Source organism: Furipterus horrens, unplaced genomic scaffold, assembly GCF_987537825.1.
Source record: "Furipterus horrens unplaced genomic scaffold, mFurHor1.1.pri manual_scaffold_2, whole genome shotgun sequence".
NCBI lineage: Eukaryota > Metazoa > Chordata > Mammalia > Chiroptera > Furipteridae > Furipterus > Furipterus horrens.
In genome coordinates, this window is record NW_028327172.1 from 5,405,380 (window position 1) to 5,431,125 (window position 25,746).

Here is a 25,746-nt window from a genome sequence, read left to right on the forward strand (position 1 = left end):
GGGGCAGTCTGTAGCCGGAAGGGAGTCAGAAGGTGGCTCTTACAACCTGGGCAAGAAGGGACAGAAGGTCAGGATAGTCCTCTGAAGTCTGTCACCTCTCACCCTGTTACCAGTTAGCGAGAGAATAAAATATGAAAATCCTTTTTTGGTTTTGTTTAAATTCAGTCCCTTTTGGGGTATTAATTTCACCCATCAGCCTGCACTGGCTGGGCAAGCGCTCCTGTTTTTCCCTCTCCGGTTCTCTCCAGAGGCATCTCGGAGGGTCTCGGCTGGAGCTCTCCTGCTGCTCATTAGAACCAGAGTGGCAGGCCTCATGCGGTCCCCCCACTAGCCTGGCTGCGCGCTGCCGCGCTGCTGCAGTGCATATAGGGTTAAGCATGGCAGAAGCAGAGAGAAAGCAGGTCCCTCTTTCAAAGGCCCCAGGAGGCCCCAGTAGTGTTGGAAAGGAGGGTGGAAAGACAAACAAAGTCAGGCAGGAAGTGGCTGACGGGAGGAGGAAGGGGAGGGGGAGGGGAGGGGGAGGGGAGGGGGGAGGAGGAGGAGGAGGAGGAGGAGGAGTTTATAGATTTTCTTTAGAAAGAGAGGAAGGGGGAGAGAGGGAGAAGCATCAATCCAGGAAGGCACTCCAATCACTCTGCCAGGGCATGGCTGAAGATATTTTTAAAAGCTAGATGTTTTTACACGAGCAGGCTCTTGTAATATGCATGTTAAGTCCTTCAGGAATGAACAGATGCTATTAGAGGCCATTGTTATTTTGAGACTCATTTGGAGAGAAGGAATCTCTAAGAACTAGGAACCAGTCAATGATCGGCTTTGAGGCTGAAAACGGGGCTGGTGTCTGAGGGTCACATGTACAGGGCTTAAAACCTGGGCAAACATGTTAACTTGTGTCTCATTGGACTCTTGCTCTCAAACATCATGTGTACTTATTTTGACAGCAGTGGTTCTAGCAGGAGAAATTACAGGAGACTAATCTATGTGTATGGGGACGCTAAGGCTACCTGTGCAAGTATGGGGGGGAATGACAGTCTGGGGGTGATTCTGGCGTAAATCACTATTGCCAGACTCACTAAATGGCTGAGTTTCGTTTTAGTTTCATTTCATTACGAGAAGTCACTCTTCACTGGCATCTCCAGCCTGACCACTGTGCTGAGTTCCAGACCCACATTGGCGACTCTGGTCACAGGTCCTTGGGCATCCCAAAGGCGCCTGCCCAGACATCTCAGAGAAGCTTTCCCGCTCCCCTCCTCTTGCTTCAAAGGTCTCCAGTTCCTGTTAACCAGCTCCTAAAGTTTCCTAGGACTCACTCCCTTCTTTCCAATCCTACCACAGGCATATCTCAGAGATATCGTGGCCTTGATTCCAGTCCACTGCAATACAGTGACTATCACAGCAAAAGCCAGTCACATGAGCTTTTTGGTTTCCCAGTGCATACAGAAGTTATGTTTACGTGATACTGTAGTCTATTTTTTAAAATATTCTTACTCTTTTAAAGAAAGATTTTACTTATTTATTTTTAGAGAGGAGGGAAGGGAGGGTGAAAGAGAGGGAGAGGAACAAGAGTTGGTTGCCAGGGAACCTGGCCCACAACCCGGGCCTGTGCTCCGACCAGGAATCAAACCTGCGATCTTCTGGTTTGGAGGCCAATGCTCAATACACTGAGCCACACCAGCCAGGGTGATACTCTAATCTATTGTGTGCAATAGCATTATGCCTAAAAAAAAAAAAAAAAAAAAAAGCACATAGCTTAATTTAAAAATACCTTATTGCTAAAAAATGCTAACCATCATCTGAGCCTTCAGCAAATCATAATCTTTTTGCTGGTGGAGGGTCTTACCTTCAATTTATAAAAAGTGCAACATCTGCAAAGTACAATAAAGTGAGGTATGCCTGTACTACAGCCCCGGTCCTGTCCTGAATTTGGACAAATAACTCTCTCCAATACAGTTCTGATCAAGTTACTGTACTCCTCTTGTTCCCCTCAATGCTTCCTATTACGCTGAGGAATCAGGGCAAACGCCTTCCACAGCCTCCAAGGCCCCAGGACATTCACCTTCTCTTGGTTCCTGAAGCACACAAGCTTCCCTTCCACCACAGGATATTTGCACATGTTGGTCTCACTGCCTGTGTGCCTTCCGCTCATCCTTCAGCTCTCAGTTCAGAATCATTTCCTTAGTAAAACTTTCCTCAGCCCCTCTGCCTAGCTCACGTTCCTTTGGCTTATGATTCACCTGGAAGGCTTGTTAAACTACAGATTGCTGAGTCCCACCTACCTGAGTTTTCAGTTCAATAGCTTTGGGGAGGGTCTGAGAACTTGTGTTTCACTAAGGACCCAGATGCTGCGGGCCACAGTTTGAGAACCACTGGCTTGTGGGTTCATGTCCTCCCCCTTCCATCCTGTAATTATATACTCATACTTTCATTTGTGTGGCTCTTTGGTTATAATCATCTTTCCTCTAAACTAGAGGCTTCATGAAGCAGAGACCTCGACTCTTTGCTCATCATCAAACTCTAGCTGGCATACAGAGGTGCTCCATCAAGTTTTGAACATTTGAGCGAATGAATGAATGAACAAATGAATGGAAGAAAACTGGTCCTTCTCACTTCCCCTCTGTCAGGCCAGCGCTCTAGACTTTATGTAGAGCCCTCTTATCTAAAAGCAACTAGACTCCAGATCCAATACAACCATCGTAATTTAAGAACCATTACTAACTTTGCAAGTAGTAACGGAACTTCCTAAGGACCTTTCCGAAGAAGAAAGTGAGTGTAACCCAGGTTGTCCCTAAAGCTTTCCTTGGAGCCCTGGCTGGTGTGGCTCAAGTGCATTGGGCGCCAGCTGGTGGACACCAATCGCTGTTTCTCTCGCACATCATGTTTCTCTCCCTCTTTTTCTCCCTCCTTTCCCCTCTCTCCAAAAATAAATAAAATCTTAAAAAATATAAAGCTTGCCTTGGAGCAAATTCTAACACCATGACCTTGAAGAGTAAAGAACCACATGGAACAGAAGGCTAGATAGACCTTGAGTCCCAGCTGGACCCAAGTGTCATAAATTTAAGTCCAGATCCTGGAAGGGGCTACATCTTTACTAAAACTATAGACCAGAAAACCTCCAGCCACCAGTAAAGGAAACCTACAAAGAAATCTGCCTCTCTCCCTGTGGTGGGAAAAAATTAAGAATAAGATCGGCTCCCCTGTGAACCAGGAACCAACCACTTACATGCCTGCTCACTATACTACTATCCTTCGGGTCTGGGACCCGAAATTAATTTATCATAGTGTTAGCGCCCTCTCGTGTCTGGTAGGAGTAACTACATATTTTTTTCTAATGGGGAGCGCCGTAAGTCACGATCTTAAGGTTTCCCCGAAATTAAGAGCAACCAATTAAGAAAAAATTCTGGCCCTGGCTAGTGTGGCTCAGTGGATTGAGTGCTGGCCTGCAGACTGAAGAGTCACCAGTTTGATTCCCTGTCAGGGCCCATGCCTGGGCTGAGGGCCAGATCCCCAGTTGGGGGCCTGCAAGAGGCAGCTGGTCAATGTGTCTCTCTCCCTCTTTCTCCCTCCCTTCCTCCTCTCTCTAATAAATAAATAAATAAAATCTTAAAAGAAATTCCCACAACAAAAATTACCAGACCTACCTGGGAAAATGCCACCATACATTAAAGCATCAGTAGAAACAAAAGCAACAGATTTAGTGTCCCAAGCATTTCAGATATTAGATTTATCAGATACAGAATTTAAAGTAACCATGCAAAAATATTTAAATACAGAAAGGAATTACAAGAGAAGAAACAAGACAGCATAAAAATTATTATGTATATTTGAGAAAACCCAAAAAAACTGTCACAGCTGAAGAGAAGTGAACAGTAGATGAGTAGCAATTACTCAGAGTGCGGTGCAGGGATATAAGAAGACGGGGACCCATCTTTCTGCTTTCAGGCTGCCTGCACCCAGTCCGTCATCCTCTCCGGACTGAGGATGATGATGCTATCTAACATGTATGTGGTGTTTAAAATACCACCTGGCAAGTAGAAAACACTCCATGAACATCAATCTGTTTAATCCTCGTGATTGGCCTGTATTGTCAGTCGCTTGCTATTTCTCTCTCTGGTTCACAAGCATCTAGAAACAGGGACTGAGTCTTATTCCCTTCTGCTGCCCTGGGGCCTTGTATGCCTTCTGAACATAGAGGGTGTTCCTTACAGGCTTGTAAAGAAACTGAAATAATGTACTTTTTTTTTTTTTGCCACCTCTTACTTTGAATGTGGTAATGATAGGACTGCCTGACCTTGATTAAAAAAAAAAGAAAGAAAAAAAGAATCGATCTGCTGGGAAGAGTCCTCTTCGATACCTCTAGCTCCATCATACATACCTTATGCCCTATCCATGGGGAAGTCCCATCAACTCAGTAGCTTCCTAACTTGGCTTCCTGGATCCCACTTTTGCTCCCACCTCCCCATGTTATTCATACAGCAACTAAAACTTGATTTTTTAAAACATAAAACCTACCATGTTCCTCCTTTGTCTAAATCGCCCACCAACCCCAAAATAACACTTCCTGTCTCCCTTAGAGTGAAGTTCAAACGCTGTCGGCTCTAAGGCCCCTGTCCCCCTCTCCGCCCCCCTCCGCCCTTCTGTTTCTTAAGCCCGTTAAGCTGTTTCTGATCTTAGATATTTGTACCTACTGATTCCTTTGCAGAGGACACCCTTCCTTTGGAAGGATGACTGTTTCCTTCTTAACTTTCACGACTCAGCCAAATGTCATTTCCCTGACTCCCCTCTCACAGCCGCTCCCTATATCATGGTTACTTTATTTTCACCCGGCCCGTGTCACTGTCTAAAACTACTGTGGATATTCGTTTGCCTCTGCATCTTTATCTCTTTCTACCAGAAGTTAAGGGATCCTCTCCATCCTGTTCAGCACTAGCTTAGGGTCCTGGAGCAGGGCCTGCCCCACAGCGAGGCATTCAGTAAACACCCACTGAATGCGACAAGGCAGTTGCCTGCAGGTAAGCAAAGTGTGATATGTGATAACGATGCAAGAAACAGACGTGGAGGTGGTCAGTTAGGGCGAGTCACACAGCCTTTACTCGCTGACTGTGACTGACATGCAAGCAAGAGGCAGAAAGAGTCACTACCTCCCCAATGGTACAGCACCTGCGAGGGTCAGATGACAGGCCAGGAAGACAGGGGATTGTCTTATTGTCAGGAACGCCCTGAATAAAAGGTCTCTTTACGGACCGTGGGTGGGGGAAGGGAGAGAGAGAGAAGGGCTAGCAATGAAAAGGACTGCGTCCAAGGGGACAGAGCGTCCCTGCAGGGGCCCCTAGGTAGTGCTTGCGCTGTGGCCCCTGGAAGGAGGTGCCTGGGCTATGAATGTGGGAACCATTGGGGCTGCTGTGGGTGGCCTGAGTCCTTGACTGCTACACCCTCCACAGAACTGCACGCATGGGCTTATGGCTGCCTGGGGTCGGCCTGAACACGTAGGACTTTGGCCTGGAGCCGGGCTTCTCACCAGTCTGTCTGTGTACAAAGCCCACATCCTTCCCAGGTAAAACCATCCTCCACACTTCCCACCCGCGTGATCTGGCTCAGTCTTCGCCATCTCTGAACCAGTTGGAGTCCCTCTGCCTCTAGGTTTCAAATCTTTGACCAGCCGCCCACATCTCAGTTCTCTAGAACCCAACAAATGACCTGCTATTCTCTGACTGAAACCTTTTGGGGTGCCTCAGCACCAAGCTTGGTGGGCTAACGGCCCCTCCTGCTCCCAGGGCCACCTCGTGGCTCTGGTGGGAATGCCTGACTGCTGCCCCTTGGCCTGGACTGTGCTTCCCACTCCTGTCTACCCTTCAGGCTGCAGCTCACAACTCACCTCCTGCAGGAGTCTGCCAGGCTCTACAGGGCCATAGCACTTTGCACAATCACACTCCAACTGTCATTGTCTGCAAGATCCTGTCCAGCGGGGACATCATCTTTGCAACCTCGTCACACAGGCCTTTCTGAAGAGATGTGGAATGATTGAGTGAATGACAGAAAAAACAAACAAACAATAAAAATAAAAATAAAAAGAACCAATGACTATTTCAAGTTCTGGCTCTTTTCTGTTTCCCAAGTAAGTCCCTAGCCTGTCCCCTCTTACGGACACTTCCTCCCATCCAGCAATCTAAGAGCAAAGTTAGCAGAACAGCAGGATGCCCTGGGCAGTACTGGGATCCGTCTGGTAGCTGACGAGGAGTCCCCAGGCCCTGGGAGTCCTTCCTGCTGGAATTCTGGAAGAAGAGGGTCCTTGTGGTCATCTGCAGACAGCTCCAAACAGCTGTGTGGTGGCAACCCTCAGCAATCCATTTAAAAATCTGAGTTGAAAGTTTCTACCCTTTTCCTCTGAAAATTACACCCTGGCTTCTTTTCTGATTAAAAACTATTTTCAGAAGAGGAACTGTTTTTAACACAGAGCTCAAGGCATTGGCCTGTCTGTAAAGTGCAAATTTCACCTACTCTAGTCCCAACCTCCCTAGAGGCTCAGAAACTACCTAGCCTAGCTCCATTCCCCCTAACACCCCCTTTGGCTGTCTCTTCTCTGGGCTTGGGTAACTTCTGTTCAGAGCTTAGACTTGGTCTCCCAACTTTTCACCCTTCTATACCTTTCACAAAAGCCCCATTTCCATGGGAAAGGGACCAGCCTCCAACCTGCCTTCTCTGAGAGGGCGTTTCCATGGGAAACAGGACCGGAGGGGGCGAGGAGCAGGGACCCTTCACAGACAGCAGAGCCGCTCAGCCTCCTCCTCACAGGCATAGAATTTTTCAAATAGCTCAGGGGAGGTGCCCTTGCACTCAAACCACCTCCTCAGGGTGCCCAGGGCTCGGAGGACATCAGCCTTGGTGGGCAGAGGCTCGGAGCCATCCTCGCCAGCCCCCTCCTTGTCTTCAGTCCCCATCTCCTCTTTGCACACTCCAGACACAGGCTCCTCACCCTCCAGGTCCACAAAGTGGGAAAACTCCTCAAGGCTCAGTCCACCAGGGACTGGTGGCATCTCAGCGGTTTTGGCCGAGGCCAGGGGCATTCTGCAGGGAGCCAGCCCTTCCTGAAGGAAACTTCTTACAATGAACTGGGGAGGCACCTTGGCCCAGGCCGCTGCCACCATGTGCAGAGTGTCCAGCACTGTGATGCCTGCCCCAGCCTCAACTAGTGACATGCCAGCCCTCTTGCTCTGCACAGCTGCCAGCTTGCCCAACAGACGGTGCCGGTAATGGGCCTTAAAGGCCCGAACCACAGAGATGGGCAGAGAAGGTGTGGTGCTGGTGGTGGAGAGGGGTAATAACCTCACATGGCAGAGCCCAGGCAGGCCTGCCAATTCCTCTACCACCTGGGCAGCCAGCAGCAAGGCTACCTGTCGCCCCTGCCTCCCCATGTCCCGGTCAAACTGTGCCAACCACTCTGGCCAGGGGATGCCCATATGAGGGTGGTAGGAGGCAGGCAGAGCCTCAGTGCTGACCCCAGAGAAGCACCTTGGTGCAGCCTGGAGCCCACAGACCAGTACTCGCCGCTTCTCTGTGCCCCTGCTATTGGCACACAGCAGCAGGTGCACTTGGTCACCTGTACCTACTCTGCCAGGCACTGCCCGATACAGCAAGTGCACTTCAGCACAGACAAAAACATCCTCTGGGGAGAAGTCTTTAAGGGTAAGAGGCAGCTGGGTCTGGGATATGAGGCCTGGGGGGGGTGGCTCATGGGGGAACAGAGGGGCGAGTACATGGCGGGCCCCAAAGCCCACATTGTTTCTGCGTTTCCAGCGGACCAGCCAGCCAATGCTGGGCACAAAATCCTGGCCCATGACGTCGGCCAGCTCCTTGGCTTTGTGGAGCAGCACAGGCCCTGTCACGTCCCACGCCTTGGCCCGGGCAATGTGGTACCAGCAGAGCAGAGCCTCGTCGATGCTGCTGTACTTGGACTCGCGCTTACGCTTGCGCTCCCGGTTGGCCGTGCCGCTGCACCAGTCTGCCAGCAGCTTCTCCTTATTCTTGCAGATGCGTGAGATCTGGGGCTGGGAGACCTGGAAGCGCCGGGCCACCTCCGACTGGGACATCTTGGATTCATCCAGGAGTTCCAGCACCTGGATTTTCTCAGCCAGGGACAGGGCATGAAGCTTCTTCTTGCTGCTCAGCTCCATGGCTTCTCCAGGGCACCTGTGCAGGAGAAAACAGTGAGAGGAGCTCAGATTGCTGAGGCCAGGTGGCACAGGAGAGGGGCACCATAAGGAAAAGAGAATCTATGAAGAAAGGGAAATCGGCTGGTATGTGGGAGAGACCAGGGGGAACTGGATCACCTGAGAAAGGGTAAGAGGGTACACTGGGTAGGAGTTGTGAGGGCTGGGCTGAAAGGGGAAGGGAAATGTCTGGGCTGAGTGAGCAGTGGGCTGGGTACTGATGCAGAGGAATGCCAGGACAGAGCTAGGGAGGGACGGAGTGGCTCACTGGTCAGAAGGAGAGGGGAGTCTGGACAGGGGGTTGGCATAACTGGGGGAGAAATATGAATAGAGCAGAGGGGACAGCTGCATAGACAACGAAAGAGTTTGGATGAGGTAGGACAAGAGGCTGGGGCTGAGTGGGGCTGTTGTAGGCGTAATCAGGGCTGGGGGAGGAGGAGGCGGATGACAGCCTGGGCTGGATTTAGATGAAGATCTTTGAAGACGGGGCGGTGGAGTGGATGAACCGAGTTGAGGTGACAGGTGTACAGATGACAAAGAGGGATGGATGGGGCTCAAGGAGAGAATCTAATTTGGTGCTGGGTCCCCAGGAGGTAAAGTGAGGCGGGGGTCAGGTCTGGAGAGTAAATGGGAGCACAAGGCCTACAGGGCAGGTGCACAAGCGGTAGAGGACAAGAGGGGTGCAGGCCATCGGTAGCGGGAGGGGCGGCGTGCCCCTAGCAGGTTAAGGGTAGCCTGGGACGGGTATCAGGGAGCAGGCAAGAGCGCTCGGGCCCCAAGCAGTCCCGGAACCGGGCTCGGCAACCTGGCGGGCCCCTGCCCACCTAGACTCGGGGTCCGTCCTCGGGGTGGACCCAAGGGCTCCCCGCCTTCCGGCCTCCCACTCCGCACCCACCTCAGGCGTTCTTACCGCAGCTCCTGCCCTGCCTTGGCCCGTCTCCCGCGTGCAGGTCCAGGAGGCGCCGGGAGAGTGGAGCAGGGACGGGCGCCACGACCCCGAGGGCAGAGCGGGCCGAGGAGCTGTGCAGACCTCGGGCTGCGGGTGCGCGCCCAGCAGGACCCCCCACGCGCGCCGCCCCACGGGCTCTCTCCCAGCTGGGAACACTGTAGTGTAGTCGCTGGGCTCCCACCCGCTGAAGCCCCGCCCTGGCCCAATCAGATTGGCCCTCAGCAGCAACTGGTCCCGCCCCCAGATAAGTCTCATTGGCCGTCTCGGAAGTGGCGGTTTATCGAGCCCCCTCGGGGGCGGGGCTTGCAGCGCCCTGTGGGAGCCCAGTCGGAGCCAGGACCCCGCCAGAGCCCGGCCGCTGGGGCCCCGCAGGAGCCTGACGAGCCTCGGGACGGCGTGGGAGTCAGAGAGCAGAGCTGGTGTCCCGAGGCCTTCCTGACCTCAGCTTCCTCATCTACCAAACAGGGTTAATGCCCCTCACGAAGTGGTTTTTGAGAAAATGGAAGCAGGCAGGCGACACAAAAGCCGTTACCATGGACAGCGCTGGCCTCCGCTCGCAGCCCGGCTCGGGAGAAACGGGGGGCGGGTCTGATTGAGGGCGAGTAAGGGCTAAGTTTTGCTGGTTTTGTCACGGATGCAGGCCCAGCTGCCTGCCCCTTAGAAAGTCAATACTGGAGAGGCAGGTGCTGATGTAAAGGAGAGCGGAGGGAAGATGAGGGACCCTTGCCTCAAAGCCCATCTCAGCATCTTGGGGGTCCTGGCTGGTTTATATAGGAAAATCCGAGAGAAGAGGAAAACTAAGGAATTCTGGCGACCTGCAGTGTCTCAGCTGTACTCGGGTGGGTTTAAGGTTATTTCCTGCGTGCGCCAGCATGTAGTTTCATCGCCCCTTCCGCAGGGTCACTGCGTCTCTGCTGGTTCCGTTATGAGGCGCTGATGACCAGTTTCCTGTGGTCAGGGCCATTCCTTGGTTAAGCAGGAGCTGCAGCCGCTGACGGCTATAAAATACTTATAAAGTTTTAATACATGCATCATCTATTAAGCTTAGTACAGCCTATTCTGTAATTACCAGCTGACGAGTATATTAATGTTTACTTCAGTCACTGTTAGTTTTGGTATCAGTTGGCAAGATTCGTTTCTAAACCCAAGATGTAATATCGTTGCCTCCCCTCAGGTGGCTGGCCTACCTGTTCTATGCAATCACATGCAGACATCGTAGCCTGGGCTCCACGGCTCCCTGCTCCCGACTTCATGTGCTTTCCAGCCTCGTTTCATTCATCCGCACAGCTGACTGGGAGGCCGGCCGCAGAACCGAGTCCCCATCTCTCTGCCGCTCTCATAGGCTTCCCTCCCTTCGGTCCTGCCCGCATCATCCTTCTGAGTTCCATCCTAAATCCCACCTCTTGCAAAGCCTTTCCAAATTTCCTCCCACATGCCTACTATAATAATCTCATTCTTTAATTGTTCTGGCCTTCGGACTACTCAGCCACAAAGGAGCATTGCTCTCCTCCCTCTACTGCTGGCCTACTTCCGTGTGAAAGCACAAGGACAGAGGCTGAGCTCTTTCCTTAACAGAATTCCCAGCCCAGAGCACTGCCTTCCATTAGGTAACAGTGGCTTTCAAGACTGTTCCAGAAAACCCTAAAGATACTTTGAGGGTTCATACCTGATAGACTTAAGTATTTAAAATTTTTTAATAACTTCAAAACATACACACTCAACTGAGATATGCAAGATCCACTATGGAAGCTGTCAAATGCTGGCTGCAGGGGCAAGAAAACTCACTTTTGTGCACATAAGCACGCCTGCAGGCAGGCTGGTCTTGCACTACAGGCTGAGTACATGCTTCCTGCACTCAGATTCCGGGCAAGCACAGTTGAGGTGGCTCTGCTGCTCATGCTCATTAGCCATACAAAAAACTTTCATGTGTCCCATTGTGATGTCATTAGTTTTCCTGTGCCATTCTCTTTAACATTTACATAAGCTTCTGGAGCCATTTTAAGCATCTCAAATTGCAAGGTCAACTGTTATATATGAGGTTAGCGGAATTTCCTCCAAATCAACCAAAATACAGAAATAAAAAGGATCTAAACTTGATTTTGACCCAAGTTTTGTACTAATTAAAACGACTTCATTGTTCTTTATAACAAAGAACTGTTGTAACTTGCTTAATAGATTGGAAATCAGTAAGAATTTTAACTTGGGAGAAAAAGCTGCATTTCACAACATTTAAAAACTGCTGTGTAAGAGTTTTAGAATGAAGTGGCCTTTGTAACCAGGAAAGGGAGTCAGGAGATAAATCATCCAGCAAAGGGCTCTGTGTAAAAACGTTTATTTGTACTAATGTTTAGAATATAGGAACTAAAGAAAGAAAAAAAGACACAACTCCAAAGTGACAGTGAATTAGGGCCTGCCCAAGGCCAATGGGAAGATCACTCCAGGGTGTCCTGGCATGGAGTGTCCCTCCCACTAAAGTGTCACCAGGCAGAAAACTGAGGAATCAGGGTGTGAAGACCTTACCAGCTGCTAGTGAGCGTGCAAGGGAAGAAGGGATGTCTGTGTGGCTTCCCCATGACCCAGGAGCCAGGATACACAGAGCAGGAGGCAGAGGCTCCCAATTCAGTTAAGGGCAGGAGCTGAATACCCAGGTCTAGGAAGAACAAAAAGGGGATTTTGGAGGTAGGCTTTTTCATCAAGTTAAAAAACAGGCACATTGTCCAACATCTCCCTGTGACCCCCAAGCGGCTGGCCTGGCCCCCTGATGCTTTCCCTCTCCCCACAAAACCAAAGGAAATAAGGAAGGGAGGCAGAAAGGAAATTCCAAGGGTGGGGAATGCTGCAGTCACTAGAGACCACCTGTGAGTGAGCCACGTGAACACAAGGAAGAATCAGGGTCAAGCTGCTACTCCCCCTGGGGAGGGACACAGCAGAGCTCAGAGTGACCAAGAGCATCCTGGCTCAGGCAAAGGATCCTGGGTAGCAGGAACAGAGGGCTGCACAGAACCACCTGGGGGAAGGAGGTGGTGAAGCTAAGCAGCAGAAAGAACATGGAAAGCTCTTGCAAGTGCATCCTGTTTGCTCAGTTGCTTGCTCCCAGGTACTCCTGGTAGAGGCCCCGGCCTGGCTTTCCTCTGGGGAAAGGAAAAACCCTGGGGACCAGAGTGGAGGCAAAGCTCAGAGAGAAGTGAGCTGTTTCCCCACTCTTTCTTGGTGGACACTGTTTGAACCCTGTGATAACCAGGGCCGGGGCCCAAGGCAGGCAGAGTGAATGCACTTCACGGAGAGCCATGAAAAGCTGGGCCCACAGGGGCACCTTGTGGCAGTATGCTGCTCTGATCTCCCTGAGGGCCTGGGGCCAGAGGCAGTCAGAGCTGCCACTTCAGCTTGCTCTTGCCAAAGGCAGGCTGGCATGGCCACCCCCAGGTTCTCTGGACTCGTGAAAGAGAGGAGGAAGGAGAAGGTGGGTATGAAAAACAAGAGAGGAGAAAACAGCCCTAGATGTATTGGGGGGGGGGGGGCAGGGGGAGTGGCCACATCAAGAGGAGTTCTGATTCTGGTAGATGGAGGCTTTCTCCTTCAGCAGGTCCAGACACAAGTGGCAGCTCCAACTTCCTGCAGAGAAGCATAATGGGGTTAGGACGGGTCCCACACAACCCTAATCTGCTGTCCTTCCAATTCCCACACATCATCTCTAGTAACAGGATTAGCTACAGGGAGGATGGGAAGCATTCTGCAGTAGCAGTTTTACAGTTATCCTGAGCTGGGAGAAACTTCAAATACCATGAAAAATAATTTTCAATGGAGATGAAAGAAATAATCACCTGGAGGACTATTTCAGAATACAGACTCCCAGACCCTCTTGGTCCCATTATATCAGAATGTCTAGTCCTGGCTGGTGTGGCTCAGTGGATTGAATGCTGGCCTGTGAACCAAAGGGCCACCAGTTTGATTCCCAGTCAGGGCACGTACCTGGGTTGCAGACCAGAACCCCAGCTGGGGGTGCGCAAGAGGTAACCACACATTGATGTTTCTCTCCCTTTCTCCCTCCCTTTCCCTCTAAAAGTAAGTAAATAAAATCTTTAAAAATATATATATTTTTAAGTCTAGGAGGGCCTGGGCAAGTATAAATTTTTAAAGCACTCCAGCTTTAGCCTTATGATTACAGAAGAACCAGACTTTGTTCTCAAAAGCTAGAAAACCATGAATAGAGGCTCTAGAAAAACCAATTTTGATTCCACATAAGACAACTTTCTGTGAAAACCACAGAAAGATGGGATGGGCCCCCATCACCATTAGGTGTTTGAGCAAAGACTGAGGACCCAATCGGAGAAAAGTTGGCTGAACTATGAAAACCAAACTTGATAGAACCCAGGTCTAGTTTCACAGAAAAACAGAAAATAATGTCCCTTATAAGAAAAATAACTGCCTCATACATTGTTTATAATGTTTACTATGGCTGGATCCTCCTACGCTTTCTTTTTTTTTTAGAAACAGAATTAGCCCCTAATGCCTTGAAATTTTAAGCCTAATTATGTGTGTGTGTGTGTGTGTGTGTGTGTGTAAACATTACTCTGAGAAAGAATCCACAGCTTTTATCAGTACTCCAGAGACATGTGACTCTCAAAAACACGAAGGTCCTTTTGGTCCCAAAGGTCAACATGTAGAAAAGGGTTGACAAGCTTTTCTGTAAATAGCCAGACAGAGTGTTAAATATTTTAGGCTATGTGAGCCTTATATAGTCTTGATTACTTTCTCTTTTTTTTAACTCCCTTTAAAAATGTAAACATTGCCCTGGTTGGTGTGGCTGAGTTGATTGAAGCCTTGTCCTATATGCCAAAAGGTTGCAGGTTCTATTCCTGGTCAAGGCACATGCCTAAGTTGTGGGTTTGATCCCCAGTCAGAGGGCGCGCTAGAGGCAACTGGTCAATATTTCTCTCTCACATAGATGTTTCTCTCTCCCTTCCTTCCCTTCTCTCTGAAATCAATAAGCATGTCTTAGGGTGATTTTTTAAAAAGTAGAAAAAGAGGAACAAAGCAAAAAAAAACCAACCCTTAAATGTGAACATCATTCTTAGCCTGAGAGTCATGTAAACTAGCTGCAGCTGGACTGGCTGTAGGGTATAGTTTGCCAACTCCCTAACCTAGAGCCTACACCTTCTGATGGCTTCTAGGGGGCCCCCCTTCAGCTGCCTCCACTACTTCAATATCTGGCAGTACTTAAAAGAGGAAATCCCTTCCATAGTTAATGTGGAATTTTATTAGTAAATTGATATTTTTATGGTTAAAAAAATGAAACACAGAACTCACTACTTCTCCCCAAAGTAGATTTCTAAATAGGCAGAAGAGGTAAGAAGAGCTGAGTGCTCCCTGCAGCTGCTAATGGACTGTGACTTGCTTCTCTAGCGGGGGGAGCAGGAAGGGGGCAGTGTTGGGAGGGTGGGTGGTGACAGCAGTTTGACCTGTATTACAAGTTACCTTACATCAGCCCCTTTCTCTTGCCAGCGACTAGGGCATTCACATCCTCCTACGCTCCCAAATTTCTATAGAGGAGGGGTGTAGTACAGAAATTTGGCTGGAAGGGGACTTGTAGCAAGGAAGCCACTTTATGGTGACACCACTGGTTTCCTCAAAGAGCTTCCATAAATATGGAGCATTATTAAGCAAAATATCCAGGTTTCAGGTTCAATGCCCTTCCAGACTGGGCAGAAATGAACACTCAAATTTGTCAAGTTCAAAGAGCTAATAACCAAGGCATCACTTCAGACAAGCTATAAAATGAGCTTCCTGGACTGACTGAAGAAAAACAAATCATACCTTCTGGCAACTGTTCTCTGCTCAGTATCTGCTTTTTCTTGGGCTGTTGATAATGTGCAGACAATAGACCCTCGAAGTTGAAATCCTAGGAGAGCACTCTAAAATGAGTGAAGGCAAAATGCCTACTCCCTCATCTGGAAGGATGTGCCACTGACAAGAGAACTCACTTACCGTACAGCTGATGGTCCAAGTTATTAATAATAATTGTTCTGAGTGAGTACCCAGGCAACCTACCTTCAGGAGGCTCAGACATGGATGGGGTAAGACAGTACATGTGGTAGCCACGATCGCAGTCGTCACAGAATAGCAGCTGGTCCTAGAGAAGGCAAGACAGAAGAGGCAGCAGGAGGTGAATTACTAATAGGCCCATCGGTAGGAAGGCGGGCTTCTGTAGACACTGCTGCTACTTCCAAGTGAGAGACAGGTGGCAGGCAGGAACAGACGCGGCCGTCTCTGGGTAGAAAACCACCGCTGCCCACCTCTACGCTGCCAGTCGCCTAACTGACCTCGTGGTCTCCACAGTCTGTTCTCCACGGAGAAGCAGAATGCCACGCCACGGCCCTGCTTAAACCCTCAGACCTGGCGGTCTTGCCACCCAAGCTCATCTTCTACCTGCTCTCCCAATGCAAGGCGGCTTCGCACAGCCACACTGGCCTCAATACACCTGGCCTGTCCGCCTTAGGTCTCTGCACTTGCTGCTCCTGGGAATGCTCCGCCTCCACACCTTCTTGGACTGGCTCCTTTGTATTACCCAAACCTCAACATCAACATCACCCCCTTAGAGAAACCATCTCTGACTATCCAAATCGGCCAGTTACTTTCTGCCACACTAGTGGTTTCATTTTCTTCATGGCACAGCATAAAAATGTCACTCATTTCCTTGCTTATTGCTTATTCCCACAAGATTATAAATTCCATGAAAGCAATGACCTTGTTCATCTTGTTTGGTGTCCTTAGTGCCTAGGACAGTGTCTTACACCGAGTAGATATTCAACAAACACCTGCCAAATGAAATTCTACCTGGAATGCTGGGGAGGGACATGCATGAGGGGGTCTTGCTCCCTTTTAAAAGAAAGCTCACTTTAGAGGGAACTATGGGAAAAACAGTAAAAGCTGAGGAGCGTGCTAGGAGGGGCAGGGACACGCACGTCATTCTCGGAGGTGCCACAGATGTTGCAGCACTTGCACTCGATGCACTGCCAGCGGTAGGTCTTCACTGCTGCCATCATCACGGGGGTAAACTGCAGGCAAGATGGATGCCCTGTGGGGGTGGGGGTGGGGGGGCATGTGAAACAGGCAGCCCGAAATGGGGGAGAAGCAAGGTGCCCTGGTTAACTGTGACAGCCATTGGATGATGGCAAGCCAAGAACCTCTTGGGGACTGGATGCTGGCCGTGGCAGCCCTGGCCCCGGGGTTGGAAGTACCTGAGCGACCACAGTCAGAACACGACACCAGCTCCTCAGGTTGTCCTGTCTTCTTGTTGATCTTTGAGTCCCCCAGGCAGAAGTCGCAGTAATTGTTGGGTAGTGCCAATCCATCGGGACCCTTCTTGGCTACAGGCAGAAAGAAAGAACCTTGATGATACTCATGGGGGCCTTGAGGCCTCTCAACATCCCTGACAAAGGGTTTTTCATAACTAGGCTGGCTCCTGCTTGCCCCAATTCTGACACCTTAGCTTACATTTCTGCTCCTCGGACCTCTGGGAGACCGGGGTGGGTGGCTGAGAGTCTTCTTTGTCTTCACCCTCTTCCTCAGCCAAGTGGGAGTGGGCGTAGTGATAACTGAGGCCTGGTCGGTTCTTGTAACGTTTTCCACAAACTGAGTGGGGAGAAGATTGCAGAGGAAGGTGTTAGGGTCTGAGAGTGCCACATCCCTGCCCCTCTAAGCTGTGGGGCTCCCCCTGAAGCAGAGGCAGCCACCCCCAGCCCGACCAGCTCTGTTCTGGGACAGGCTTTTAGTGACGGCCACCTCCGCTTGGCCAGGAGCATCAGGCCCTGGGGCTCTCCAGCTCCCTTGGCTCTTGTCCCTACTAGACTCCAGCCCATGGCCCCCTCCACTCTTCCACATTGGCTGTCTGTGGGGCTGAGCCCTGGCCCCATCAATACTGGCCCAGGGAACAGTCTGGGGAGGTTCAGGTCAGGAAGGAAAGAGAATTTCTATGGCCTTGCAATTTGGCAGGAAGCAGTGGAGGTAAGAAAGATAATTCAAACTCTTTCCTCCCTGCTCTCAGTAAATGTGGAAGGCACATGCTACGTGATATATACCACAGAGCACATCTCTCTGCCCAAACTGGATAAAGGATAGGGCCTGGGTCTCTTGGGGATAACCTGTAAACTGAGTCTGCAGGGTAGCTGCCCCCAAAGAAATTCAAAGACACCCCCAACCAATCAGTGCCCTGACCAACCCCACCAGCCAGCAAGGAAAGCAGACCCCCACGAGGCATCTTTTGCTTTTGAGCAGTGACACCAAGAAGAGCACGGGACCCAGCAGGAAAGGAATAGGAAATGGATGGGTTCAGGAAGCAGCTGGATAGTGGGGAACATTAGCTGACCACCAAGTGGCTGTTTTGGGGAAGGGGGAGCAGAGGGAGCTGTTTTTAACGGGTTTCTTAGAATGCTTTTGAAGCCACCCCATGCAGATGGCCCGAGCAGCCCCAGGAACAAGTTGGTGGGAGAGGAGCAGCGGTGAGGCAGCTTCCAGGGCTGTGAGGAGCGGAGCACAACAGAAGGCCCGCTGCTCCCATCCCCAAGCCATCCCAGGTTTTTAAACTAGCACCACAGGAGATGAGAAAGGCAGGAGGAACAAGGGGGTAGGGAAATAGGGATAGGAAAACCAAAAGTCTGAAAAGTTGAGAGAGCTACCTCTCTGGGGCGCTTTCGAGGTATGCTTTTGTTTGAAACTATCTGAAAGACAGAAAGAAAAGTCATGAGAAGAAGGCCTTGATATACTTGAGACAGGAGCAGCAGCGGCAGGAAAGCGGAGCAAACGAGAGAGAAACCCCAGCGGCGATGGTGCTCCCAGGGTGGAGGGACAGAGTGAGGAGTCAGAGAAAAGGGGGAGAAAGAACAGACATCGTCGAAAACTTGTTGGACTCGGGGCCCTGGCTTGACAGGGGCCCGCAGACCTGGATGCCATCTATCAAGAGGCTGATTCTGCCTGCTGTGGGTGCCCCCTCACCAGCACCCCAACCCCAGGGGACAGCAGAAGTCTCTCCCGGAGCATGCAGGTCCCACCCATCAGGTAGCAGAGGCCCGGGCCTCCCAGCGGTCTCAGACGGAACCAGTCGGGAGGACAAGAGTCCAGGCTTATTTACCACTCTGAGCAAGAACACAGCCCGCCCTCCTCTCGTATCCTGAGCAGGAGCCGGGTCCAAGGCAAGGACTCCCCACCCACTTGGGAGGCACTCACTGTCACAGGCATAGGGTTTGTCCCGGTCCTCCAGGATGGAAGCATCCAGCTTCTTACGGGCACTGCTCACACCTTTGCTCTGCCAAAAAGAGCAAAAAGATGCTCTTATTAAGGTGTCTAGGCCTAAGGAGTTAAACTCTCCTAGAAGTGGCTGCTAAAAGCACTCAAATCCGCACGCTCCCCTACCCCGGGCTGCAGGCAGCACCTTGGCCCCTCACCTTGGACTTCCCCTTGCCCCGACGCTTGGGAGTGTCTTCTTCATAGTCCTCATCGTCAAGGTCATCCAGGAAGTCATCCGGCTCTAGGATCCGCTGAGTGGACAGGAAGGTTAGGGTGGGCAGAAATAATGTCCACCCAAAAGCTCCCCCTAGGGCAGTGGCAAGGCCACTCAGAACCTCCTTTGTGACCTGGCCCTACCACTCTAGTCAATACCCTATAATCCTGTCCTCCTCCCTTCAATGTTTTGGGCTCTTCCTCCTCTATGCCACTCTTCATGTTGTTCCCCGAGCCTAGAATGCCTTTCCCACCATCTCCAAGCAGCTGACTCAAATGTCATGTTTCCACACAGCTTTTCCTGATACCCCAGGTAGCCATGCCCTCTCCTGCCTCTGATCTGCTGTCCCAGGAGCATGTTCAGTGGTGGGTCCCTTCCAGCACCTGACTTCCTAGATTTAGAACTTTGCTGTTTAATCGTGTGGCCTATGGGACATTTTTGTTAACTGCTGTTTCAGCCTTCCTGTATGTGAAATGGGTACCACACTACCTACTTCATAAGGTTGTACAGATTGGAGAAAATGATGGAAGAGCACTTAGTACTGTGTCTGGAGTATTTTTAGCTCTTATTATTTTTATGTATAGTTTTATGTGCCTGTTGGTAAGGACCACATCTATTTCATCTATGTAACCACAGGCACCAAAAAACTTTTGTGACAAAAAATGAATGAGGGAGTCTGTACCTGGAAGGAAAGGAGCAGGAAAGACTAGATGGTAACAGTGAGGCCCGTTGGTACCCAGCACTAACGAGGGAATGAAACAGAACTCCAGGGGCCTGCCTCCTAGCCCACAGTCTGCTTCCATTCTAGCTACTGGGTGGCCTCTGATGAGGAGGAGGCTGGTTTCCACCAAAGTTCCCTCAGCCAGAGTATTCATCTTGTACCTTTCGTGCCCGACTGTTGGTCACAGGAAACTCGCCCAGGCTGTCATCATCAACTCGGGGATCTGGGGCTCCTCGCTTCTCCAGGGGGTCAGTGCGCAATAGAGCTTCTAAACTACTGCCATCCTGAGAGATCAGCCCCTCCTTCTTCAGGGTCTGGTCTGTGTCTGCAGGCAAGGTCAGGGTGAGGCAAGGCCCACAGGGCTCACAGCACACTGCTCTGGGCCTCCAGAGTGCTGGGCCGGCCACAGGCCAGCCGCTGTCTCCTGGTCTCTGGCTACTAAGGAACCAAGACACCCGAATTCCCTTGGTACCATAAATCATCTGTTTATCTGTCTCTTCTATTAGATTGAGTTCTTTAAAGGAATCACATCTTAGTCCCTTTAGTATCTTCATGATCTAGCACTAGGCCTGGTATGTAACAGGAGATTAACTGGCCTCTTATCAGGAAGGCATGTGCGCTACCTGGTTTAATAGATGGGAAAGAAAGTCTTGGGTCCTCAGGAGGGTGGGCCCGCCGCTTTTTCCGCCAGCGCCGGGCAGGGTAGGAGTACAGCTGCCCAGAGGCCAATCCTGTGGAAGGAAGGAAGAGAGAGAAGTCAAGATTTAATCCAGTCCTAGAAAATAGTATCATATACTTTCTCGATGAGTAGGCCTCACCTGACTTCTAGTGCAAGGGAGGAATATGGGTAGTGCTGGGGGAGGGCGCATTGGTGAGTGGGACAGTTTATGGAAAAGAAAAGTAGGTGTAAACTCAGGGGCCTTGGCTACCACATAGCTCTGCAGAAGCCCAATAATAGTCTCAGTCCTGCAAAAAACCAAGGTGCTTGTGTAAACCCGTCTCCTTCTCCCTCCCTGGGCTTCTAATCACGGGAAGGCCATATTCATCCACGGGTGGAGAGCAGTAGGAAAAACCCTCTCGGCTGGCTCATCCCTAAAATGAGGAAGCTTCTTCCCCTGTGGTCCTGAGCCTGGATCCTCACCTGGACCCCGGTGTCGCTTCTCCATCCAGATGTAACAGTTGCTCTGGGCTACTCCGGTCTGTGAGTCCAAGAAAGGCAGGCGCACACTGCGCTCAGCACAGAGACGGGCATTGTAATTGTGGCATTGCTCCATGGCATCTTTGTAGTACTGCTCCCCAAGGCTGCAGTAAAGACAATAATCAGGTGTTTATGTATGTGCTGGGGGGAGGGGGGGAGGGAGGCAGGGCACACGGAGCCCAACTAGCCCTCTCCCTTGCCGTCTGCTTCTCTAAAAGGCTCAAGGGACTGGGAGACTGTTGCTCTGGTTGTATCTGCCTCTTTTTCTGCGTCATGGGACACCAAGCCCCTTCACTAAGCCATTATGAGAAAAGGTGCTTTACAAATAAGTCACGGTCTGGAACACATGATTTCTTCATGTGTCTAATCGGACTTAAGTCTGACCCACAAAGAGGAGAGGAAACTAATGTTCATTTTGTGCCTCTCCTGAGTCCAAACGCTATGTTATTCAAGATGCTATTTCCCTAAAGAGGATCAAGGGGAAAAAAAAGATGTTATTTCTCTTAATTCTCATGACTATGAAAAGCAGAGGTTAACTCCTTTTTATAAAAGAGGAACTGAGTTCAACGAGGTCTGGGAGATGTACTAAAATATAGTTAGCAAACTACAACATATCTTTACGATTAAATTCTGTTTAGCCATAAAGAAAACAGGAAGCTCTTCACATACTGATATTAAACAACCTCCAAGATAATTGGGGGGGGGGGGAGCTAGGTACAGTGCTGAGAAGTGTTCTAGGATGCTACCATTTGTGGAACAAAGAGGTAGAAAAGAAGCTGTAGGCCTCCAGGGAGAAAAACCAAGTGACTATGGGACTTTCTCCTACATGCTCTTTTGTATCTTTTGAATTTTTAACTAGGCACTTACTTAGCCAACTAATTAATTCTATATACTAATTTTACAGTCAATGAAAAACATCTGAAAATACCTGAACATCCTTTAAGCCTACTTTACTGAGTATCATTATACTGATACAAAACCTGTTTGTTCAAAGGCCCATCCTAGGCCCTTCTCCAGTTTCACACCATCAAATTATACAGGAAGGAAACTTCTTGGACTCAACAACTCAATTTGAAATCTTAATAAAGAGTAAACTCTTAAGCGCTTCAAAAATCTGGAAAAGCCCTGGCTGGTGTGGCTCAGTGACTTGACTGCCAGTCTGCAAACCGAAGGGTCGCCGGTTTAATTCCCAGTCAGGGCACATGCCTGGGTTGCAGGCCAGGTCCCCAGTTGGGGCATGTGAGAGGCAGCCACACATTGATGTTTGTCTCCCTCTCTCCCTCCCTTCCCCTCCCTCTAAAAATAAATAAAATCTTTAAAAATAAAAATAAAAAGCTGGAAAACTGCACAGTGCCAGGAATGATCTGGTTGTAAGAAGCATGTGTATAGAAATAATCTTGTTCTCATCCTTTTAGGGCTTAACAAGCACTTTAGCACTGGAGCTTAAACTATAACAATTTATATTTATATACTTGCTCAATCTTAAAATAAACAGAGGCCAGAGGTGACTCCTTTCCCACGGTATTCCAGTACCCATCCAAGTGTCTGGGGCATCTTGATTTGACTTGGGAGTAAAAAGACCTGGCTTGGCTAAAAGTCACCAAATAAACGTGGACATTCAGTCAATCCATGAGGCTCTCACATTCCTCTCTGCTATACACGGGGGAGGCTGGACTAGGTAAGTGCCAACATATTCTACAAGAGGGAGACCCCTCACACGAGAAGCTGGACAGAGTAAGGCTCTGTTGCTTATGTCTGTGTCTTGAGCTAAACCAATAAATAACCCTGCTCTGGAGTCTGAGAGGGGCTTTCACGAGCAGCCACAATAGACCACTTAGGTACAGCTTAGCATGTTCCCAGAACTGAAAAAGACACACACCACACACAAGGCAGGACACCACAGGACAGCTGGGCTTGACTGAACAAGCTGTAATGACTGCAATTTGAGGTAGGCGTAAATCCTGTGTTGACGAGCGGAGAGAATGGAACAGGCTCACATTTGCTCGCCTTTAGGAGGCAGCCATGTCCTCGGAACGCAGAGGAATATTGAGTAAACAAGGCTGAGTGCAGCAGCTCCTTTGTTTCTGCTGATGGGAATTGATACTGACACTGGAAGTCAAATGCGAGGAAGGGCCAGATGGGCTGAGAGCTGCAAAGTCACGGCAAGGAGGCTGGAAACAGTTTAGGGGGGATGGATGAGAGATGTTTTACCAAAGTTCTTGTGAGTTACGTGGGGCAAAGTGTCTGGTGAGTAAGAGAGCTGGGAATGAAACAGAAGCTGGTGGCGGGGGGGAGGGTCTGATGAGGAGAGAGCAAGAGAGAATGAGCGCGAGCTCTTAAAAACGTAAGGTTCCTATCGCAAGAAACTTCAAGCTAACGTTATTCTCTAGATCTTGTTACCTAACTCAGAAGGCTTCAGAACCAGTCAGCAGCCACAGCTACTCACTCCGATTGCCTTACCCTAGTAAGACACCTCAAAGGCTGTTTCAAACAGGAGACCACATCTGGAGGGACAGAGAGTTTACAAATAGGAACGTTCCTCTCCCAGAACAAGATCCGAGTCAGAAGGGGGGAGCCAGCGGTCCTGACCTCGATGTATACCCTCAGCACGCCGTGATCAAGAAAAGCAACGAAACAGCACCTCTTCCAGGGTGAGGATGGTACTGGAGCAATGGAAGCCCCTTCTTAAAGGGAAGGTTCTGAAGGAAAATGTGATCCACAGCCCTCTGCGGCTAGAACGGAGGAGGAGGCCGCTGGTTTCTGATCACTGGCACTCAGGGACCGGTGGCTGGCGACTCTCACAATCTCTAGAGTTCTTTAAAGAGAAATAAGTCTCACTCTACTTAAATGGGCAACCCCTCACTTCTAACACCACACAAAAGGGCTGGCAACCCTATTTCCTTCCCTTAAGAAAGTCTTTCAACATTAAAAAAAAACAAAAGATGTATAACTCAAAATTTAGGCACATCTGACATTCCCATAGGAGAGTCAAGATTTCCAAGGTATTTGCTTTCTTTTTCCGGAAGCGTGAAACCTGTGTAAAAACTCTTACCATGGGACGAGGGGGTGGGGGGGAGTCCCCAAAGAGAAAGTCAGGAAAACAAAGAAAGAACATCTGAGTCACGAAGAATAACTATGTAAGTGGTAGAGCAACAGCGTCATTTCTAGATTGAGGGAAACAGCCTGAAGAAGAAAGCCGGGGAAACTGGAGTGGGCAGATCAGAGAGGAAGATAATCATGTTGGGAGGAGGCAGGCTGAAAGGGGTAGCAGGATCCAGCTGAAAGTAAAAAAAAAAAAAAAAAAAAAAACCCACAGGAGGAGAAGGCACTTAGCTTAATGGAAGTGGGCAAGCGTTCTCAAAGAAAAGGCCCCAGGCAGGGGGGGCGAAGCAACGCGCCCTTCTCAACGGCTCTTGGGAGTCACGAGGCTTCAGCCCACCGCAGACAGATGAGAAGCCGTGGGTCCCGCAGAGCAGTCGCGACACCTCTGCCTTGTCGTCCAATCAAAAGCAAAACCCGGAAGCCCCACCCGGACAGCTACACGCCCCGCAGTTTTCCTGCCCCGGCGCCGATCCCCACTCCAAGGAGCCTGCTCTGCTCGCCACGGGGCACGAACCCATCTACCAACTCATTCAGGTTCCTCTTGGGGAGGAGGCGGGGCTCAGTCACGTCCCCGAGCGCCCGGCCCTCGGAGCTGTCAGGCCGCGCTCTCCACGTCCCCAACCACCACGAACTTTAACTCCGCGCCAAGGGTGCCCAGCACGAGGATGCTGCCGCGCGCGACGACAGCCGGCCTCGGGGCGTCCCGGCCAGCTGCCGTCCGGGTCCCGTGTCGGGCCGGCTGGGAGTGGCCGGGGCGGTGGGCCCTTCCCCCGAAGTTCCTTCCCTTCTGTCTCTGCTCCTCAACGAATTCCTCCCGAGAATATTTTTGGTCCTGGGTTCTGACCCCCGAGACCCCTCTCCCCCCACGTCACGGAGCTGTTCAGAACAAAACGGTCCCGCGGCGCTTAACCGCGCAGAGCTGCCGAGCCTGCCGCTTCAGGGCCGACTGCCGGAGCCCATGGGGGAGCGCTCGGCGACCCGGCTTCGCGAGGACACGGGTCGGTCGCGGGTCCGCCCTCGGCCCGGCTCCTTCGGACTGCGGCGTCTCAGGAGAGACCCCGGGACCGTGTCTGTCGTACGCAACGAGGGCGCCACACTCTGGAAACCGTAAGCCCGAAGGAGTGCTCAGCCCGCACAGCCCCGCACGGCGCAGGGAGGCTGCCCGTAAGGGGCTCCCGTGTGCCCCCCTCAGGGCCTCCACAAGTTTCCAAAGAAGCGCAACGTCTTCTCTGGAGTCTCCTGTTGCCCTCCCCACTAGGAGTCGCAACATGGCCTTCCCGCGGACATCCCTCTTTTCGCCTCGGCCCTTCCCGCAGCGCCCCCTCCCCCCAGGCCCCTTACAAGACCTCCCGGCCTAGGAGAGATAGAAACGACCACTCACAGCTTCACTACATTTTCCACCACAGCCGCCATCTTCCCTGCTTCTCTCCCTCAGGCCGGGAGGCCCGGAGTCCACAGCGCGCAGGCGCCGAGACCTAACGGGGGACCCAGTTTCCTAGTCCGTCTGCGCAGGCGCCGCCCGAGCGCGCGCGCCCTCGAGAGCGAGCGACGGGGCTGAAGCCGGCGAGCCGAGGAGCCCGACGCGCAGGCGCGACGGGCACGGGCACGGGCGGGCGCCCCGAGCGTCCATCGGGAGCCCCACCTTCTCCATTTAGGGGAGCTGGAGGAGGGAAAAAGGATGTGGCATGGTGAGAGGGAGAAGGCGAGGTTGGTGAAAACTGGCCGACCCAGAGATGGGCTGGGTGGAGCGCGCTCGTCCGGCTCCCTCGCCGACCTCTGACCTTGTGGTTAACCCTTTGCTCTCACCGCAGGCGGGGGTGTGTTTGCTGGGTAGCAGAAGAGCCATGCAGAGTGCACTTGGGCTGCTAGATGTGACCGTTTTAAGGAGCGGAACGTTAACGCCCAGAGCTGCGCAGTTTGGCCTACATACTGGGGTCTGACAAAAGTTACCTCACCTTCCTGCCACCAACTTCGCTCGGACCCACCTGTTCTCCTTTGCTTCCTACTCCTATCGAAGCTGTTCCCTCCGCTTAGGTTTTGAAGAACTTCCCACCTGCAGCTATCACTCTTCCTGTACCA

General features: G+C 51.0%; 2 protein-coding genes across 4 annotated transcripts; both read right to left on the reverse strand.

The window, feature by feature from the left end:
- Positions 1–6,110: 6,110 nt before the first annotated feature.
- Positions 6,111–9,310, reverse strand: TIGD3 (tigger transposable element derived 3). The gene is made up of 2 exons (XM_090267448.1): positions 9,112–9,310; positions 6,111–8,181 (listed from the first exon to the last, which is right to left on the reverse strand). Exon 2 carries the CDS (start codon positions 8,163–8,165, stop codon positions 6,750–6,752), a length of 1,416 nt encoding a protein of 471 aa, XP_090123574.1. The 5' UTR covers positions 8,166–8,181; positions 9,112–9,310; the 3' UTR covers positions 6,111–6,749.
- Positions 9,311–12,619: 3,309 nt separating this feature from the next.
- Positions 12,620–25,140, reverse strand: DPF2 (double PHD fingers 2). 3 transcript variants are annotated; one of them, XM_090258701.1, is made up of 13 exons: positions 25,049–25,125; positions 23,207–23,380; positions 20,509–20,669; positions 19,991–20,098; positions 19,529–19,692; positions 18,591–18,683; positions 18,373–18,451; positions 17,826–17,867; positions 16,645–16,782; positions 16,389–16,517; positions 16,113–16,225; positions 15,199–15,280; positions 12,620–12,762 (listed from the first exon to the last, which is right to left on the reverse strand). In XM_090258701.1, the coding sequence occupies exons 3-13, from the start codon at positions 20,639–20,641 to the stop codon at positions 12,686–12,688; spliced, it is 1,158 nt and encodes a 385-aa protein (XP_090114827.1). In that variant the 5' UTR covers positions 20,642–20,669; positions 23,207–23,380; positions 25,049–25,125; the 3' UTR covers positions 12,620–12,685. The 3 variants fall into 3 exon arrangements, with proteins under 3 accessions (XP_090114827.1, XP_090114809.1, XP_090114820.1); XM_090258683.1 differs by lacking the exon at positions 23,207–23,380 and having other exon boundaries at positions 25,049–25,140; XM_090258694.1 differs by lacking the exons at positions 17,826–17,867; positions 23,207–23,380 and having other exon boundaries at positions 25,049–25,137.
- Between the last annotated feature and the right edge of the window lie 606 nt (positions 25,141–25,746).